The 20,298-nt window shown below is 28.4% G+C and overlaps 2 protein-coding genes across 2 annotated transcripts; one reads left to right on the forward strand and one right to left on the reverse strand.

Moving 5' to 3' along the window:
- Window positions 1-33: 33 nt before the first annotated feature.
- Window positions 34-11,607, reverse strand: LOC117166919 (ATP-binding cassette sub-family F member 3). The gene is made up of 9 exons (XM_033351378.1): window positions 11,244-11,607; window positions 11,058-11,163; window positions 10,354-10,546; window positions 7,463-7,803; window positions 3,879-4,374; window positions 3,570-3,793; window positions 3,135-3,490; window positions 408-628; window positions 34-321 (listed from the first exon to the last, which is right to left on the reverse strand). The coding sequence occupies exons 1-9, from the start codon at window positions 11,314-11,316 to the stop codon at window positions 175-177; spliced, it is 2,157 nt and encodes a 718-aa protein (XP_033207269.1). The 5' UTR covers window positions 11,317-11,607; the 3' UTR covers window positions 34-174.
- Window positions 11,608-11,671: 64 nt separating this feature from the next.
- Window positions 11,672-17,323, forward strand: LOC117166922. Its single transcript, XM_033351382.1, has 2 exons — window positions 11,672-12,084; window positions 15,083-17,323. The coding sequence occupies exons 1-2, from the start codon at window positions 11,977-11,979 to the stop codon at window positions 15,665-15,667; spliced, it is 693 nt and encodes a 230-aa protein (XP_033207273.1). The 5' UTR covers window positions 11,672-11,976; the 3' UTR covers window positions 15,668-17,323.
- The last annotated feature ends 2,975 nt before the right edge of the window (window positions 17,324-20,298 follow it).

Below are 20,298 nucleotides of genomic sequence, written 5' to 3' on the forward strand. Positions count from 1 at the left end.
TTTCAGAATATGTGTAGAAAGAAAAGAGACAAGTTAACAATTATTCTTTTTGTTTATTAAATTAGTCGTGTGATACTTGTTTCAATTCAAAATCGAATTATAAATCTGCCTTACTGATGTTGGTAGGCGCAAAGAAGCGCGTCAAGACAACTGAATTTCTTAATAAAATTAATTCTACGTCTCCAATTCCTTTTCTATGATTTTACGATACTCATCAAATCCACCTTCTATACATTGGACTGAACCTCCACCGCAGACCCAGAGTTCTTTGCATACCATTCGAATAAGTCTCTCGTCGTGGGAAACGAGTATAACACCAGCCTGATGTAAAAAAAATGGTGTTAGTTATTATAATTAGAAATCGATTTAATTTTAAATAAGGATAAATAAACTCAAAATGTACATACTTGGCAAACATTGAGAGCTTTACCCAGCGCCTCGATAGATTCTATATCAAGATGATTCGTCGGTTCATCAAGGACGAGGAAATTGGGCATCGCGGCACACATCAGGGCAAAAGCAACTCTCGATTTTTGTCCTCCAGAGAGAGAATTTATATTCTGGAGAGCCAGGTCGCCACTAACACCAAAACTACCCAACATCCTTCTGTATTCCTCAATTGGCTTACCTATGATTTAAGGGAAAAAAGTAATTGACAACAACTCGACAAGCGCTCGAAACTCGAAACCGCGTAAAAGTATTGTCCAGCCGTAAAAATCTATCGATAAAAAAAAGTGGTCGAAACCTAAAACAAAATATACATTCGTATTTAGTTTGACGCGGCAGACAAATTTGTCTTATGAAACTTTTCTATTCAATAAAAACATTAAACAATATATAACAATAAAAACTTAGAAAATTTTCCGATCAAAAATGGATGTTTTGTAAAACACAACTCGCGATTATTTGGCCGTTTGTTGATAAAAATGCTTAAAATTTGTATAGTGTATTCTCAATATATAAGCGATGACTATAAATAACGCTCTTTGTTTAAAACGCGAATATGTTTGTTTTTATTTAATAGCAAATTGATCCGAACGAAAACTACGTTTTGCCAACTTCGACCAATGGGACAGTCATCGAAAAAATATTGATTGAAATATTGTTGGCAAACCATGGTTTTCGTTCGGATCAATTTGATATTAAATAAAAACAAAAATATTCGCGTTTTAAACAAAGGGCGTTGTTTATAGTCATCGCTTATATATTGAGAACACACTATACAAATTTCAAGCATTTTTAACAACAAACGGCCAAATAATCGCGAGTTGTGTTTTACAAAACATCGATTTTTGATCGGAACATTTTCTAAGTTTTTATTGTTTATCTTAAGTAATAATTATCGAATCAAAAAGTTTCATAAGAAAAATTTGTCGACCTCGTCAAGCTGAATACGAGTGTATATTTTATTTTACGTTTCGACCACTTTTTTTATAGATAGATTTTCCCAGCTGGACAATACTCCTATGCAGTTTCGAGCGCTTGTCGAGTTGTTGCATCCGTCATCTCAATTGTATTCTAAATTATTCTCAAATCAATTACAGGTTTCCCTTTTTGTAAGTCAAATAGTGAAGTAACCCATTGTCATACAATTAAACAAAATTTTTTTGAAACTTCTTGAAATTCTTAGAAATCCTTTAACTCTGTTGAAATGGTTTGGAATCTTTGCGAAGTCTTTAAAAATCTTTGTAATCTGATGTACAACTTTGAAATATTTGAAATCCTTGAAATTGTTTGAAATCTTTGAGATCATTAATATCTTTGTGAAATCTTTGTAATCAGATGTACAATGCTTTTGTGAAATCTTTTATATCTCCGTAAAATCTTGTAAGATCTTTGAAATCTTTGATAAATTTTTTTTTCAATCTTTGAAATCCTTGATTTTTTTGTAAAATCTCTTTAAATCTTTATAAAATCTTTTAAAGTTTTAAAGCATCTTGAATGTGTTTGAATCCTTGAAATCTTTAGAAACCTTTGTGAAATCTTTGTAAACAGATGCACAACACTTTTGCGACACATTTCAAATCTATGTAGAATCATTAAAATCTTTGAGAGATCTTCGAAAATTTTGAGAAATATTTTGTAATCATTGAATTCTTTAAAAAAAATTTCTGAAATTTTTGTTCACTTTTTCAAATTCTTTAAAATTCTTTAAATCTGTTGAAATAGTTTAAAATCTTTGTACTCTGATGTACAACACTTTTGTGAAATCTTTGTGATACCTTTGAAATTTTTGAAAAATATTTTGTAATCTTTGAAATCCTTGAAATTTTCGTAAAATCTTTTAAATCCTCTTGAAATCGTTTGAAATCTTTGGAAGTGTTAAGAAATCTTTTTGAAATTTTCAAAGTCTTTGAAATCTTTATAATCAGATGTACAACATTTGTGTGAAATAATCTTTTATATCTTTGTGAAAGCTTTACTATCTTTGTGACATATTTAAAATCTTTGAGAAATCTTTTTGAATCTTTGACATCCTTAACATTTTTGTGAAATCTGTAAGTCTTTCTAATTTTGTAAATTCTGCCTGATCTGTAAATGGCAAATTTCGATTTTACAGAATATTTTTTCGCTCTTTTGAAAAATTCCTATTCATTGACACAACAATTTTCTCATCCCACAAATTTACAATTCAAAGTCAATAGATTTCGTGCAAACTGGGAAAAAACCGGGAGACGAAAATTATAAAAGTAGTGACCACGCTGTGAATTAACAACGACATTTTCAACTAATAACTTTTATAATTTGTAAGTTGAATATCACAAAATATATAGACTTTAACAATATTTACCAAATTTTAAATATCAATATACTAAAAGATTATAAGCAATACTTGAATATTCAAATTACTTTATGGATTTCAATAAAATAAATGTTTTATAAGCAAATAATTCAAAAACTAAAATTCAAGTATCTCATAACAAATTCAAGATAACCATGTTTTCATGGTTAAAGTTTTAAACGATCTCGAAAATATTTAAATGATTTCACAAACATTTCATAGACAAAAAACATATTTTAAAAGATTGGAATGGTTTCACGAAGTTTTAAATATTTTTACAGATTCCAAAATATTTCACGATTTCTAGAGTAATTAAGCCCTCCGTCAGCTATTATCTAAATCTTTATTATACCTGGGAAATGATTTTGCAACAGCTCAACAGGACACACTCTCATGTCAAGTTGATCGACGTGGTGTTGACTAAAGTATCCAAACTTCAGATTTCGATGAACATGAACAGTTCCACGTGTAGGACTCAACGTTCCCGTGATAAGTTTCAGTAACGTCGTTTTTCCGGCTCCATTCTCTCCCACAATGCAGATTCGGGACTCTAAACTAGCAGTGAGATTAACGTTAGATAATATATCAATTCCCTCTTTATATCGAAAATAAACCTCGTTCAACTGGAGAATTGGAGGACTGAGGGACTCTACTTCTGGGAATCGCAAGGTCACTTCTCCTTCCTTCTCGATTGCCTTCAATTCTGGCCTGCATTTAAAAATAATTTTTAAAGAGACACACACTTAATTACATTTTCAATTTAAAGCAGGTTAGACAAGAAACTTACAGTTTCTCGAGCATCTTTATTTTACTCTGGACACTAGAGGCACGATTGGCATTGTAACGAAACCGGTCGATGAATTCTTGGACGTGAGCTCGCTTCGCTTGTTGAGCTTCGTATTCTCTTTGCAGATTCCTCTCGCGTTCTCCTTTTGTTTTCGAAAACTGCTCATAATTTCCACGATAGGCCTCTATCTTTTGTGCTTTCAAGTAAAGAATGTCGGTTGGAACCTGCAATATAAATACATTAAATATCAACGGATACAGAATGAATAAAATCAAATATTAATAGAATTAAACTGAAAGAACTTTATACCGTGTCTAAGAAATTACGATCGTGAGAAACAACAAGTAGGGTTGTAGGCCACGACTGAAGATATTTTTCGAGCCAGAGGATGGCTTTGATATCCAACATGTTCGTCGGTTCATCAAGAAGTAGCAAATCAGGTTTGGAGAATAGCGCCCTCGCGAGCGCGAGACGCATCCTCCATCCTCCAGAAAATGATTTGGTGGGCCAGGCTTGTCTCTCGACAGAAAAACCAAGACCTGAGAGAATTGTGCTCGCTTTGGCAGGCGCTTTTTCTACTTCTGCGTGTTGCATCGACTCATAAACTCGAGCCAGTTCTTCTCCCAATTCTCCTGATTTTCCTTCGTCTTTTGCAATAGCTGCCTGCAATTCCGCTTCGCGACTAAGCAGCGCGCTTCGCTCATAATCACTCTCTAATACAGATTCAAGCGCTGATGTTTCATCTCCTGCTACTTCCTGCTCCACGTGTAAGATTCTCACGTGCGAGGGAATTCGAAGTTGTTTGCTATTAAAGAAAGATAATAGATTAATTGATCCTAAAATTGATTACAATTTGTGATTATCGAATAGGGATCAGAAAACCCTGCAATGATCAAAGTACAATATAAATCATAAACTGTTATCTCATTGTTAAAAACGAATCCAAGTAAAATAAAGCATCACGAGAATCAAAGAATTTTGATATCACAGATGAAATAGGTTAAAAAAATGTAAACAATTTTTATAATATTTAAATTTTCATTTACAATTCTAAAATCAAAGTTCTTGAGACAAAAGAAGAATTCATATTGTAACTTTCAGTAATCTGATTTTTTTACTATGAATACGATTTCTACGTGTACAAAAGTCATCGCCAATCTTTTATGTGTACAGTTTTTGACGGTAAAATAATAAAATAAAATCACATCAAACAAAAATTGGATGAAATCATAATTGTTTTGAAATATCAACAAAAATATTACTTTTACACATCTGTACTTATCTCAAAATTAAAAAAAAAACGTCTACCATTTTTCTAAATTGTTAAGATATTTATAGAATTTTAGCCCTAGAGATTCTGTCCTATGGTCAAGTTTGGTGCAAGAAAGTCGCAAAATTGAAAAAATGAGTAAACACTCTGAAACATGTAAGAAAATCATTGTTTGGCATACTTGTATAAATTTTAATAATATTTAAAAAAATATTGGTTTGAAAATGCTATGGAGAGTTACCTTTAAAATTACCCAAATAAATTAGAAAAATGTTAATTTCTAAAGTTATATCAATTTTTCGAAAACATCAAAATTTGATGTTTTTTTCTCAATATTTTGTTATCAAATTGACATGTTGTCTGCAATTTGGTCGTATTAGTAGAGGAGCGCAATCATTTATTTAAATTTTTAATCCGAATTTACACACTTGGAACATTTTCAGGGGCGGCTGTTTTAATCGACGAATAAATTCCCGGTTTTTTCCTGGTTCGCAAAAATTTTTCACGGTCAATGAAATTTAAAAAAATGGAACACTGAAGCTAAAAAATTTTCCACCTGAGGTTATAAAACTGAACTTTTAAAACTGAAATTTAAAAGCTTTTAATTAAAAAATTGTGTATTCAAATTCTCAATAATTTATGCGTATAAAATTAAAGGTACTAACATTTTTCAATTGAAAAAAATATAAATTCACATCATTTTCAATGCTCTAAATTAAAAAATCAATCAATGAATTTTAAAAATTTCAAACTTATATAATTTTAAGGAATTTTAAGCCAGGAACATTAAATATTGAAATATTTTTAACTGAACACTTCTTAAATTAGAAATTCAATTATTTTCTTTTTAAATAGTTTAAGCATCCTTGGAAAGCTTCAAAATTTTATTTCAAATTCTTAAGAAATCTAAAAGTTGTTTTAAATTTAAAATTATTTTTGAAATTTCTTTCAAAATTAATCAAAATTAATTGATTTTTTTCTACAATTTTCATAAAATCCTGCAAATTTTAGAACATTACTTAAAAATTTGGGTCTATAAATAACAATTGAACATTTATTATTTCAATGGGTTCTACGAAGAATAGGCTATCTTTTCGTTCCAATTAAGAATTAGGCTAACTGAATTTAGCTAGGTTTTCAGGGGGAATAAATAACGCATTATTTTTCGAAATATTTACAATGAATTCAAAACTGCACTATTTTGTATTACAGTTTATAATGTAATTTAGGCTCCTATAACTTTTAAAATAAGAAATTTTAAAAGATTTTTATTTATTTTAACACTTCTACGTGTTTCCTAAATTTTATACAAAATGAAGTTAGCCTAATTCTTAACGGTAACAAAAAGATAGCCTGCCTATTCCTAGTAGAACCCATAGATTTGTAGGCGAAATTTGAGTAATTTTAAGAGATATGTAGAAGTTTTGAAAAGATTCCAAATTAATGTAAACCTTGAAATGATAGCCTAATATCATACAAAATGTAGATTTTCGCAGATTTTAGACAAAAAGATTAGATTCTTTTCAAGAATTGTGAAAGGCTTTAAAAGAATAAAAACATTTTCTTAAGATTCATAGGAAAATTAAAAATAATTTTTCATTTTGAAAAATTATTTACAGAGAATATTTAAAAAATTTCTCAAGAGATTTAAACAAAAAATTTTCAGAAAATATTCTAGAAGATTTTAAGAAAACTTTCTAAAATTTGCATGATAATTCTTTGTCTTTTTAAAATTCCTAAATATCTCTTAAAATTACTCAAATTTTTTCTACAAATTTTCTTTTGTAAATTATACATCAAAATTAAAAATTTTCACATACAAATTAAACATTTTGCAAATACAACAATTAAAATTGTAACGTTCAAAGTTTAAAGGCTCTTCGAAATTTTAACGATTCCAGGCTTTCTATGTCAAACAATTCAGTTCAAGATTCTTTACTTTTAAATATTTTGTTTCAATTTACTTGTCTTAAATAAAAATGCAAATATTGCTAAATATACAACAATTAATCTTTTTTTTTTAATTAACAATTTCACATTGAACGGGTTTGAAATTAAAACCGTTTCAGTTTTAAAGTAAAAATTCTTAAATTTCGAACTGATTTTAAATCATTTTGTCAAATCGTTTTTGTTCACTTTTTATTGCTAAAGGAGATAAATTAAAAAGAATGTATTGATTTATTAAATAAAAATGTTTTTTTATCCAAAATTTTCAACACCAAAGGCTTTTATTATTTATTTGTTCAAGTCTTTAAAAAAGCTTCTAAAAATTCTTTAAATTAAAAATGTAAGTAAAAAAATAAAAATTTTAAATGGAAAATTTTTAAAGTAAAAAAATTTTGAATTACGCAGTGTAAGCTAAATAATAGCATAATTGAAAAACATAAAAATTCAACTAATTATTTAAAGAATGTTGAAATCGAACGTGGACAGATTTTTCTTCTACAAATTTGTAAAATTCCCGGTAAAAAAAATCACTGTCAGTTCCCGGTTTTCCCGGTCTAAAAAAATCCCGGTCCAGCGATCAACCTGATTTTTATTTGTAGAAATAGTAAAAAATTCAACTGTACAACAAACCATCTTGATTTTCTGAGATTACAAAGCTATTTGGTTTCCAAGTTACCTAGATATCATTCGAAGTAACGTAGTTTTCCCTAAACCATTTCGACCGATAAGACCATAACGTCTACCAAAAGCAAGAGTCAAATCTGCTCCTTGCAATAATACCCTATCTCCATAAGCTACGTCAAAGTTTTCTATTCTTATGTCTGTAGTTTTATTTGTTGATCCTTTCGTTTCCAGCCTGCTGTCTTTTTTACTCATCATTTGACTAGCACTTGCTGTTTCCAAGACTGGGGCAGTATTGTTGATAATTTTTGCTGCTGTCTGATCAATGCCAACTCGTTTCTCATGCTTTTGTTGTAATTTCGCTTCAGCTTTTTCCAATTTCCTTGCATCCACTTTCTGCAAGTTTAAAACGTAACAACTCTGACAAATGTTACTAAAATTAGGGTAGTAAAAACTGACCTCGTCAAACTATAGATACATAATTTTAGATATATAAGAAATACTCTTTTAATGTCAAGGAATTCGTATTTTAAACTATCAGAATAATTGAGAACTATTTTATAATAAAATTTGTCTATAATATTTAAAAAAAAAGTAAATAATGAGAAGAAACGTTTCAGGGAAAAAAGGTAAGAATGGGAAAATATAGGAATTTTTTAATGAAAAAAATGCATGAACAAATGTTTGAAATCATTCTCGTAATCGAGAATATATCCTCTTCTAAAAAACTCAAATTAAATATAGTTTAAATTTGAGCGCCTCAAATGTTCTGTGCCAGTAGTAAAAGCACGAACGCGAACCGCGTGTTTAAGTTCCTGGATTGTTATTTATTAATATTAAATACAAACTATTTAAAAGTTCATAATTAGTTTTTTTTTTAATATTAAGCGCTCTAAAAATATGGAAATTCTTTGGGATCTTTTAAAATAACTGAAAATCTTTAAAATCTTTTAAAATTTCTCGAATTCTTTCTTAATCCCTAAAATTCTTAAGATCCATAAAAATCTCTTTTAAATAAAATTTTATTTCTACCCTAAAGTTCTCTAGAAATTCTCTAAATCCCACGTAATCGAAAAAATCCATTATAATATGTAGAAACCATTTGAAATTCCATCAGTATGAATTAAATTAAAATTATTCATTAAATTGCTCTAAACATAGATATAAAAACAAATTATTAAATATTTAGAGTTTTAATTTTTTTAAACAAAATATCTTGAATTTTTTTTAATCTTTTAAAATAACTTAAAATTTTCAAAACTCATTTGAAATTTTTCTGTCTTTCATATCCCTTGAAATTGTTGAAATCCGTAGAAATCCATCGAATTAAAATTGAATTTATTCCTTAAAGTTCTCCAGAAATTAGTTAAACCCTCATAAAATCCCCTTCAAATCTCTCTAAATCGTCGAATTTTTCTGAATTTAAATTAACTAAAAATTATTCATTAACTCTCTGAATAAACTATTTAAAGAAAATTCACGCGCACGAGGTGCGCATTTACGTAGCTGGATTTTTATTTTATATTATTAAAAACATTAAGTATTTAAAAAGCAATAAAAACAAATGATTAAATATTAATTGTTCTAAAAGCTTTTTAAAACGAAATCTCTTGAAATTATTTGGAATTTTGTAAAATAACTTAAAATATTTTTAAATCCTTTAGAATTTTTATGCCGTTCATATCCCTTGAAATTGTTGAAATCCACAGAAATTCCTTGAATTAAAATTTAATTTATTCCTTAAAGTTCTCCAGAAATTATTTAAACTCTTTAAAATCTCTTAAAATCTTTCTAAATCGTAGAAACCATTTTAAATTTGTTGAACTTGAATTAAATGAAAATTATTAATGAAATTGCTCTAGATAAACCATTTAAATCAAATTAATGCGCGCAAGGCGCGCATTCACGTACATGTATTTTTATTTTATAATATTAAAAACATAAACTACTTCAAAATTCATAATATCATAAATATCATTAGTCACATATTTGTCAATTTTAAAACACCAATTTGAATAAAATTGTTGAATTGAAAACTAGAAATTTTTTAATATTACAAAATCAAAATTATTTAATTCTAAACGCTATCAATTTGAAATTGCCTATGATAACTAAAAACAGCATCTATTTAAACATTTTTAAATGAACGAAATTTAATTTTAAAAAAGGTTAGACAGAGGTTTCTTAAAATTGAGATAAATCCTTATATTAAATCTGACTTGGAATGTATATTTGAAGAAAAAATGGTAAAATCTACTCAAAACTGTGATTCAATTGGCCGAACTCTTAAAAGCTAGTTTTTGATAGTTTACGAAGATTATTTAAATTATAGAAATTTGGTAAATTTGTGTTTAATTGAAGAATGTCATTAAGTTCGGTTGTATAATTAACATCACGACAATCCTTACTCAAATTTAAACTGAAGTATTTTCAATATGGACAAACAGACTATCGTACTTTATTATAATTAATTTCAACAATATTTAATTTATATAGATTCAACGAAAAAAATATTTAAGCTTTAAAGTTTTGTTTTAAATCCTAAATAATTTAGTTTGCAATCAGTCAAATTTAAAAAACTTAAATTGGATATAATAGATCATTCTCAAGGTAAAAAAAGCATTCACTACTCGCGGTAGCACATTCTAATTTTGTAGATGTAAAACGAACAATTGTATTTTCAAATATCGTATATTTAAAGGAGAAAATGGGGAAATTTTGAGAATAGGAGGTGGGGGGTAAAGGGAAAAGACTGTGAACCCTGCAATTCTAACTTGAAACCATTCTTTTCATATTTGATTACGACTTTTCAGATATCGATATAAAATAAAACCTTTGAAATGATAATATTTTACCAAGCCTTTGTGTAAAAGCTACAATAAAATAAAAAAAAACATTTTTTCTGTGTGAACACGTAAAGACAAAAGAGGGGGAGGGGGGAATTACCATTCCATCGTCTCGCGTTGTAACCCAAATACTTTTGATTTGTTCAACTTGAGATTCTAATGTTGCTGCCATTGATCCCAAATGAACTGGAGCATTTAAAACCTTATTGACGCCGTTCCTTTTGTCGGTTGCATCATTCTTGGCTCCGTTCGACCCTCCTTTTAGAATTTCGAGCAAATTCTCGCATATTTGCCTGGAAATCAAGATAAATGAAAATGTTGACACTAAAATTTAATATTACTTTAGAGATTCAAGTGAAGTTTGAAAACTGCAATAGCCTACAAGAAAATATAAAAGTTATTTTACATTATTTGGAGCCAGATATTCAATTTCCCCATTCGGTTTCATGGGCGTAAATGCTACAAATCAGAAATCAAGCACCAAGAACACAAATAATTTGCAAACAAAAAATTCTTCTGTCTTCTAATATTCACAAATACTTAAAATTATAAAAACCGGGACTTAAAGAATTGCCAAAATTATATTTTCTCGGCATGCACTTTATAAACTTTCACTGCAACCACAAAGTATTGCAACTGAATCAAAAACTTTTTTCACGATAACCAATAAACGCTCAAGAATATCAAATTTATTATAAATTAGAGTGTCTTATTATCGATCTTCGTAAATGTCAACTGAGCTCTTGAAAGTCAATATTGGTCCTCAGAAAAAATGTATTGAAAAAATTACACCGATTTACCGACCTAACCTCGATTTCTGACTTGTCGGCTACTTCATGCAAAACTTGCCCAATGGCTTCATAAACTTCATCCCCATCTTCAAAGTCGTCTCTGGAGCTGTCGAGGATTCCTGAAACAAAGAACCTAATTTAAATACCAAAAACAAGGCACGGCTCGAATGTAACTTTGAGGTTATGTTTCACTCATTACCTTCCACGTAATGATAGAGATCATCGTCAATCGTAGGAAATTGACTCCTGATATATTCGCCGCACACGGCCATCACAAACACAATTCCGAAGAAAATCCTCAATAGACTTTAATTTAACACAAACCGGAAAATTCAAATCCTTTCGTAGAGCGGACGTCAAATCTAAATTCTAAAACGTTGAAATTTCACAAACACATGTTCACGCCATTTTGAAATTGGTGTGTAATATGACTACAAATTAAAAACTTATAAAGTAATAAGGGCGCTTAAAAATCTCATAGAGACAGAATCATGAGCGATAGATTTTTTCCAGGGGATTTGTTCGATTTAAAAAAATGGATTTGCAAGGTTACAAATAAATGTTGACCGTTCGGCACCAGTTTAGTTTCAAAGGAAACAGATTGCATAGAGCGCCATTTTGGAGCTGTCAAAGTGGTCCTTGCGTGTGTATTGACATTTGTTCATTATGTATTTCTTTGTGCAATGAAACCCTGATATCTGCAAGTTATTTTCTTATCAACCGATCTCCGCGTGTATCGAGATGATTTCGGGAAAAGCTATTGACCCCAGGGATGATCGATAGCGAGAAAAAAAGGAAAAATACGGGAGCGCTCAAGAATTTCAAGGGCTTGGTCGACCTATCATTATCCGTTTTTTTTCACGTCACTGGAGTGATTGCAGTTTAGGTTAATAAATCAGGGGTGTATTTTAATTATTTTCAAAATAGATAGAATGGCAACCGACGTGGAAGAGTCGGATACGGATGATCATGATCGACCGGATCCTCCAAAACGGCAGAAGACTCGTCTTGTCACGAGTGTCGAACACAAGGAAGAATCGGTGATTTCCTCTCATTTTTCTCCATTGTTTACTATCAGGCTAATTGGCTCGGTCGTTGACCTTTGCTTTTAACAAATAGAGATCGCAATTCTTAGGTAACTAGGTCAGGGCTGAAACCGTTAATACGGCATCATGGAACATATTTTTACTGAATATTATATACTAAATTCCAAGATTGGAGCAATGTGCTCTGTAATTGATTTGTTTATATCTTTCAGGCGTTAGGTTGAGCAGCTAGTTTTTTAAATTAATTATTTTGCTTTGATATGCGTTTTATGTGTTTGAGTAGATTTTTGTTTGTTTCTTCTCCTTTATTGTTTGCTTTTTTTCTGGGGAAAAAAAAGCAGAAACGCATCATATTCCTCAGGGATTTGTTTGAATTTGAATTATTTGTTAAAAGCAACAGTGTCCTATTTATCAAAAGAATCATTTTTACGGAAAAGAATCTATTAATTTTTGTACTAAATTTCCAGTATTTTTTTCGAAATTTGATATTTTTTAGAGCAGTAGAGGTTTTTGGGATTTTCAACTATTTAATTAAGTTGATTGTTGAATGTATATAAAGTACTCATGTGTAGATGCAACGAAAGAAAACATCTTTAAAAACTATCACGCATTTAAATCAAATCTAAAGTGGATCTAAACTGAAAAAATTACATTTTGAAACCAAATTCAAGTTTTGAAAATCTAACTTCAGAACAATTCAATATCTTACTTTGGAAATATAGATATAAATTAATAACAAATTATTTAGCAAACGAATTAGAAAAAGAATTTTAAAGTTGCAACTTGAGCACTTATCATTGTTTGAACGAGTAAACAGTATTAATTTATATAAAATATTTATTAAAATTAGGTTTTTATCCTAAATATCCCAACTGATAAGCACTAAAATTTGAGAGCATCATCCTATCTAGAAAAATATCTTAACATTTATTAAAAATACCTGAACATTTTGGATAAAAAACGCAAAAATACAATTTATTATTCTTCAAATATAGTAAATGTTCTTTTAAATGTAGCGATTTTTTATTAGCAATAGAATTTTTGCATGAAAAACACTTATATAACATCCTTTTTTAAACCTAATATTTTTTGTTAAAAATACCCTATTTCCGGTGAAAGATGTTAACTTAACCTAAAATTGTTCAAAATTTTATCTTTTATAAATCCAATGCTTTTTTATTAAAAGTACCGATCTTAAATATAAAACACAAATAAAGACAGAAACATATACAGAAATTGTGCATTTTATGACTGAATGATAATCTGCAAAATAATCTGATTTTTTAAATTAAAAATGCCATTTTTATACATGAAACGTTTTACATAACATGTATAACAAAAAATTTGTTCTAACTTTAAACCCAAATTTTTCGAAAATTGTAAATCTTGTACGAATAATTTATGAAGAAAATCAACAACAGTATTCAAAATTGTTAAAATATTTTAAATATTGTTAGAGTTATAATGATTAAAAAAATACCAATGTTCGATTTAAAACGTTAGCCTTTCCTAAAATTGTACAATTATGAGTCTTCTTTGAAATCTAATGATTTTGAATAAAAGTGTTAATTTCTGATAAAAAATTTATTATTTTGAACAAAAATCATTAGTTGGTTTGAAAATACCAAATTTAAGTGAAACACAAAATTGTATTACAAATTTCAATATTTTCTGACGAAAAACACTAATAGAATCAAAAATTTTTAAATTATAAATCTTGTTTAAATTATTTAATAATTTTTTAAAATTAGAATACTAAATTTTTATGTCAAGCTTAAAATTATAAAAAATTATGAATAATATTATTTTTTAAGCTTGAAATTTTGACTATTTAAAAAAAATTGAATTTGAATGTAATGATTTTTATTTAAAAATAACAATTTCAAGTAAAATATATGAGCATAAAAATAACTAAGGCTGAAGTTTTTGAAATATTGTACATATATTTCTTAATCTAATAATTTGTTTATTGAAAATAATAACAGCGTAAGCTAAATTTGTTGAAATATTCTACAGATTTTTTAATACAATAGTTTTTTTTATTAAAAATACCAATCATTTTCAACGAAAAACACTAACAAACGTAAAAGAAAAATGTTCAGAATTTTAAATATTGTTGGAACCATAAGGATTTTATGTATAAACACTGACGTAACATAAAACTGTTAAAAAAATATGGACTTTTATTTTTGAATATAATGATTTTTTGTTTAAAAATATAATTTTCTGGTAAAAACGCTAACAAAAGCGAAAGAATTACGGTGTTGAAAAAATGTTAATCTTTTAAATCTAATACGTAATATTTTATTTAAAATATACCTATTTCCATTTTCGTCATAAAACGCTAACCCATAATCTAAACTTCTTGAAAATTGATAAACTCGTTTATGAATTTGGTTTATAAATGCTAATTTCCAAAAAAGAACTAAAAGAACATAATTTTTGTTAGAATTTTTAGTATTCTTAGAATCGTTATGTTTTTATATTAAAATGATTTTTTTTTAAATATTAATTTTCAGCGAAAAGTATTATAATTTGTGTAATGTTTTGAAGTTTATTTAGAACGCGGACAACCTAGTTGCCCTTTTCCAGATCCCCTGGAATAACTAGGTTCCAGATAATTTAAAAGTTTTAATTTAACCGCGTATGAGTATTTGGAAAGCACATATATTTTTCAATTCACAAAATGATTTCTATGATTTTTTAGTAGAAAATAGATTTAGTTTTCAAAATGTCAAGTTTAAAATATAAAAAAACTTCAATTAATGAAAAGGTAATCTGTTTTTCAACAATGATTCCCAGATTTTCAATACATATTTTCACATCACTTTTTTTTCGACATGATAGCACGTGATTTCAATTTCAAAGTAAATCTCAATTAATTTTTGATTGATAAATTAATTCTGAAGCTAGTCCGAATTTTACTTTAAAACCTTTCTGTATTAGTCACATTATAAACAGAATCAGGTTTAATAAAAAATTGTTATTTTAGAGTCCAAGAATCGAAAACGAATGGCCAGTTGAAGAAGCCGAAACCCAAGAATTCGACGAAGAAGAGAGGCTATCCAGGGAAAAGCTGAAAGGTTGGCAGGCTTTTCAAGTAGCCAAGGGCTTTGTGGACAATACGATAAACAGAGTAATGGAACACTACATAATGGCACCTGCTGGGACCTTTTTCCTTGAAGATCCTTGGATGCGATCTTTTCGAGGAGACGAAATGGAAGACACAGCTGTCTCTATGGCTATTCGCAATCATGGATTAGTTCCTTCAGCCAATCTTTCTCAAATGAATCCTTTCTTCTCAGGCAAGACCGTGAATTTTTTCACCAGCGACGATTTCCCAAATTATTCTCTCAATCCTCCACCAGTCCCTGAAAATTGTCCTAGTTTGCAATCCACTTCTTCTGCACCAGATTTTATACCAGCAACTGCTGATCAGGTAGAAGTGTGTCCTGAGAGAAACTGGATCGATGAAAAAACAGACCCTAGTGACCAGGAACACGATTTTCTCGAAAGAGCCGTCGCCGAAGCCATAAAAAAGAAAGGACTCAGTGCTCTCAGCGTTGATTATAGATAAATGTTCCATAAAATTTCCGTCCAATATTTTTATCATCTTTACTTAATTGGCTTGAATCTCTGTCTGTTAATGAAAATCGTAAAAAAAAAACAGATCAAGAGAATCGGCAATTTGTGAAAGTACAGAAAGCTGAAACCTATATTTAAAATTCAACATCTCTTTTTCAACTCTTCAACGTATATTTTATTTTATGCTTTTAAATATTTTAGAGGAGAAAATACTCCCAGTGCTTAGATTTTAGAAGAACTAATTTCTTCACTTTTTAATCGCTTTATGTTTGTAAGAGATCTGATAATTATAAAAGAATTATTCTTTAAAATCAAGACCCTAGTCCTATACAGAATGTGCAATTGGGCGGTTTCGATTCGTGATTTATGTGTAAGAAATTAAAAGGCGAAAATGATCATTTTCATTATTTTCAAACCTCTCTTTTGTATTTAATATTATTAGAAGATTGAAATTGAGTCTAAGTTAAACAGAATCAACTATCTCCATTTTTAGATGAGAAATACTGCCGATAGGTTATAAAAAATTATTAAAGAATCGACTCGAACGCACAATAGTTCTTTACTGCGAAATAAGTAAACTTCATCGCCTTCCTTCAATTTAGAGTTGTCTCTATGCCAATAGCAGTGTCAGATAAAATTGATTTTTAATCCTAATTACCATTTATAATGTAAAGATAATCGCCACAAATCGACATCTATTGTTTTATTAATATTAATAATATAAATCAAAGTTCCTCTAGCGAACTTACTTTGTGTTTTATCGAATGATAATATAAGAATTTAGTTTTGTCCACATTAATAGTAAGATGGAATCCAAATATCGAACAAAGAGTATATCTCAAAACGATTTTTTAGATAGAAGAAAAGACAGTTTAAAACTAATCGTACCATTCCATAATTTTTAATTGTAATAACTCCACATTGAATCAGGATATGATTTTCATCTGAGGAAAGTATTAGACTAAGTTTAGTATTTCTATTATGAATATGACACTTTAATCGCTTTATTATCTTTAAGTGCTTCTTAGAGGCTTAATATTTTTAAAATTGTGTAAATGTGAGGTTCAATGAGTGGTTACAATCTCTTATTTTATTATTAAAGTAGTTTATTGTATCAATAGAGTTTTAATTTGTTTTTATGAATGATATGTCTTTTATGCAAGATTTTAATCTGCTTCATTATTACACTTTTCATTTAGATTCGATAAAAAATTGTCCAAGATTCCCTTCATTTCCGATGCAAAGTAGCCAGATTCAAATTTGAGAATACCTTTTTAAAGATTCAAGCTCACAGTTTAATTCCTGAATAACTTGGTCGCTGGTTACTATTTAAGACGCCATCGTAATATTATTAAGGATTCTGAGTCCTAATCAATGTAGAATATGTGGTAGAAAATATAAGTACTTCTGGCCTCTCTTCTTTTAAACAAAAAAGTAAAAGATACATAGTCGGACTGTGTAAATATTTGAGAAATGATGAAACGGAAATCTGATCTTAAATAAGAAGAAATTTTTATTCTTCAATACTGAATCTATGTGAAATGATGAAACTCAACTTGTTTGAATTACACATTGTATCTTAATATATCTCGTATAGTAACTGTGATCTATATTGTTTAATATCATGAATAAAATATTTACGAAATGATCATTGTTCCTGTTTTTATATTAGATTTTAGTGCAAACCTAGAAACTATTTTTTTATTAGTTTAATCAGTAATTTTACAATCTAGCAATCATTTTAGACTTATTTGTAGAAATATTTTTCAATAAAGATTTTTCGAATATGGAATTGTAAGTGGATATTTTAAAGCAGTTACAATGTACGAATATCGCAAGTGGAATGAGAAATTAAATGTCATTGTCCTCTCGGTAACATATATATTCTTTTGAACAAGTTGCTAACGATTGCGATTGCAAAACTTGCTGATGAGAAAATTATGGATGTTGATTGGTCAATAATTTGTAAAACTGAATTAGTAACTTGAATTTGGTTGAAAAAAATTCATTTATTTATCAACATCTTTAAAATCAGGAATATAATGTTTTAGCTAAAAACTAAAACACATCAAATCAGATTTAAAATTTCAATGTATTTGACTTCCGTATATTAATTTAATGAAACTCGTAGTAAAAGGGAATGTATTGATTTTATTCAGGTTGAATAAAGGGATACATGTGCAGAAGCAAGTCATTTCGACATTTCACGGTTCGCTCGCCAAAATGCAAAATTAATAAGTTTTAATGGTGCAAATCTATACTAAAAATTGCCTAATTTTCGAATAATAAGAAATTAAGAATGTATGTTCTTTTTTAACCGTCGCTTTTGCCATAAATTAATGTACATTTGTTAATGATTTGGAAAAACATTTTTTTTTTTAATTAGGACATTTTAGTCATCTTTATGTAACTTTGATTATTCTACTTGGTATATTAAAAAAAATTTTAATATGGTTATCTTTTATGATGATTACTTTTATCTTTTGAGTGCAGAAAGGAGAAGGAAAGAGAAAAGTAAAGGAACATTTATCAGGAATAAGGGACAAAGGAAGGGGTAAACTCTTCCTGGAGGGGATTTACTATCCGAAAAATGAGAAGTGAGGGGCAGAGGAGTGGAAAAAGAGCAGGAGGGAGGGAAAAACCTTTAACATCGAGAGAGGAGAGGAGAGCGAAGTCTCGATGTTAAATTCCCAAGTATTATGTAAATTAGTGGAAATGTTCCCGAGAATTTTACAAAGTATAAGTTTCGCGCGATCCTAAAATCAATTTATTGAAAGTCCACACACTATCAAAAGCTGTATTTTTTCCATGTTTACTGTTAATTTTGAATGTAAAAACTAGGTGATGAACTTATTTTTAATTTAATAAAACGTTTCTTCAATAGTTCTTTTCGTACATAGATATTTTCTCGACTTACGTTGAAAGTAGTTCGTGTTATCTCACGTAAACTTTTTTTGATATTTTCCTCCCATATAAAAAAAAACCCCCATATAGACATTCAGACACATTCTTACAATATTTCTCCTTGATGGAGCACAAATAATAAATAGTTCAAATAAAAATTAGATTCGTAAATACAAAAAAAATTCTGTCATTGAGACTGAGGAGTTTATGAAAATCATATCCCAATCCCAGGATTACTTTGCACTATTATGCAGAATGAAGATTAATTTTGAAAAAAAAAACGTCAAAATTTACTGAAACAAAATTGAGCCATAATTGGTTCATTTTGAGCAAAATACAAACATTAAAAGCAATTCAATTGTTTCTTTCAGATTTGACATGGATCATGACAGCGAACATAGCTAAAGATCAAAATTATTTTGTAATAAAATAAGCAAAAACAAAATTGAAACCTTAGTTTTGTTGTGCAATTAACAAAAATAATCAGGATGGCTAGTGTTTTTATCATTTTTGTTTCCCACCTATCTCCCGGTTCTTCCTGTTAAAATTAATGATTTCTCTTGGTTTACGAAACAAACATATTCTTTTCGCAAAACCTACAAATTTTTCACATATGATCATATTTGTATGATCACGGAACTCGATGAGCATCAGCAAACTTTTTTGCAAGAGATCTATTGGCTTTGGAACATATAAGCAGGATAAGGAAATTTGTGCATCTAATAAAGGAGCATCTAATAAAGCATCTAATAAAGGAAAGTACAGAGATGTGTTTTGTGAATGCAAGCACGTGCATTTAAAATTGAATTTATTTGAAAAGCAAACCATTTTATTTTTAATTGAAGAATCTCGAAATTGAATAACTTCGTATTAAATTTTGAAAATAGGACAATTTCAACAAGTTAAAAATTGATTGAATCTTTCAATGTAAAGGCTTCTATGTAATTTTAGAATTAAAATTTTTTATTACACAACAAATGTTAGTTAAACCTTAATAATACTACTCCAGGACGTTGAAGATTAAACGAATCCGAACTTAACTTAAAACTATATAAAATTATAGTCATAAAAATTGTGATATTAAAAGTTTTTTTATACTCAGGGAACATTCACAAACTACGTAACGCGTTTTTCTTTTGTTTAAATAAAGTTGAGAGTATAATTTGCGTAAAGTGAACAGTGATACCGGGATATAGAAAAAAGAAAAACGCGTTACGTAGTTTGTGAATGATCCCTAACATCCTTCAAAACTTCAAATTTTAAAGTGAATTTAAATCGTTTAAAAGTCAATAATTTTTTAATGGTCGATTATACTTTTCAAAATTTAACCCATTCAATGTAATTGCAAAATTATAACCATTTAAAATTAAAGAAACTATTCAATGACTGAGGTTTCAATTTCAGATAGTTTGATTTTTATCTGTATTCTGATGTTAATCAACAAATTAACAAAATGGTTAAATCGTTTATTTTTAATACTTCCTTTAGAATTATTATTCATTCTTCAAATTTTCCAATTAAATATTTAAAATTTTGAAATTTTCATTCGTTTAAATCTTTAACTAAAAATCAGACAATTTTAATATATTACATAGAAAATAAAAAAATAATATAAAACAAAAGATTGCTTCAATATGCCGATGTTTAAAATCTTAAAAATGTTAAAAATGTTAAAAATTTTCAGCTTTTCTTAAAATGTTAAATGTTTCTTAAAATGTT

The sequence above is a fragment of the Belonocnema kinseyi genome, chromosome 2, assembly GCF_010883055.1.
Source record: "Belonocnema kinseyi isolate 2016_QV_RU_SX_M_011 chromosome 2, B_treatae_v1, whole genome shotgun sequence".
NCBI lineage: Eukaryota > Metazoa > Arthropoda > Insecta > Hymenoptera > Cynipidae > Belonocnema > Belonocnema kinseyi.

Coding starts and splice junctions, on each gene's coding strand:
- LOC117166919 (XM_033351378.1), bottom strand. CDS start 11,316: ATGGCCGTGTGCGGCGAATATATCAGGAGTCAATTTCCTACGATTGAC. Junction 4,375..7,462: donor TTACTTCGAATGATATCTAG/GTAACTTGGAAA, acceptor TTTCTTTAATAG/CAAACAACTTCGAATTCCCT. Junction 322..407: donor AAGCTCTCAATGTTTGCCAA/GTATGTACATTT, acceptor TTTTTACATCAG/GCTGGTGTTATACTCGTTTC.
- LOC117166922 (XM_033351382.1), top strand. CDS start 11,977: ATGGCAACCGACGTGGAAGAGTCGGATACGGATGATCATGATCGACCG. Junction 12,085..15,082: donor TCGAACACAAGGAAGAATCG/GTGATTTCCTCT, acceptor TTGTTATTTTAG/AGTCCAAGAATCGAAAACGA.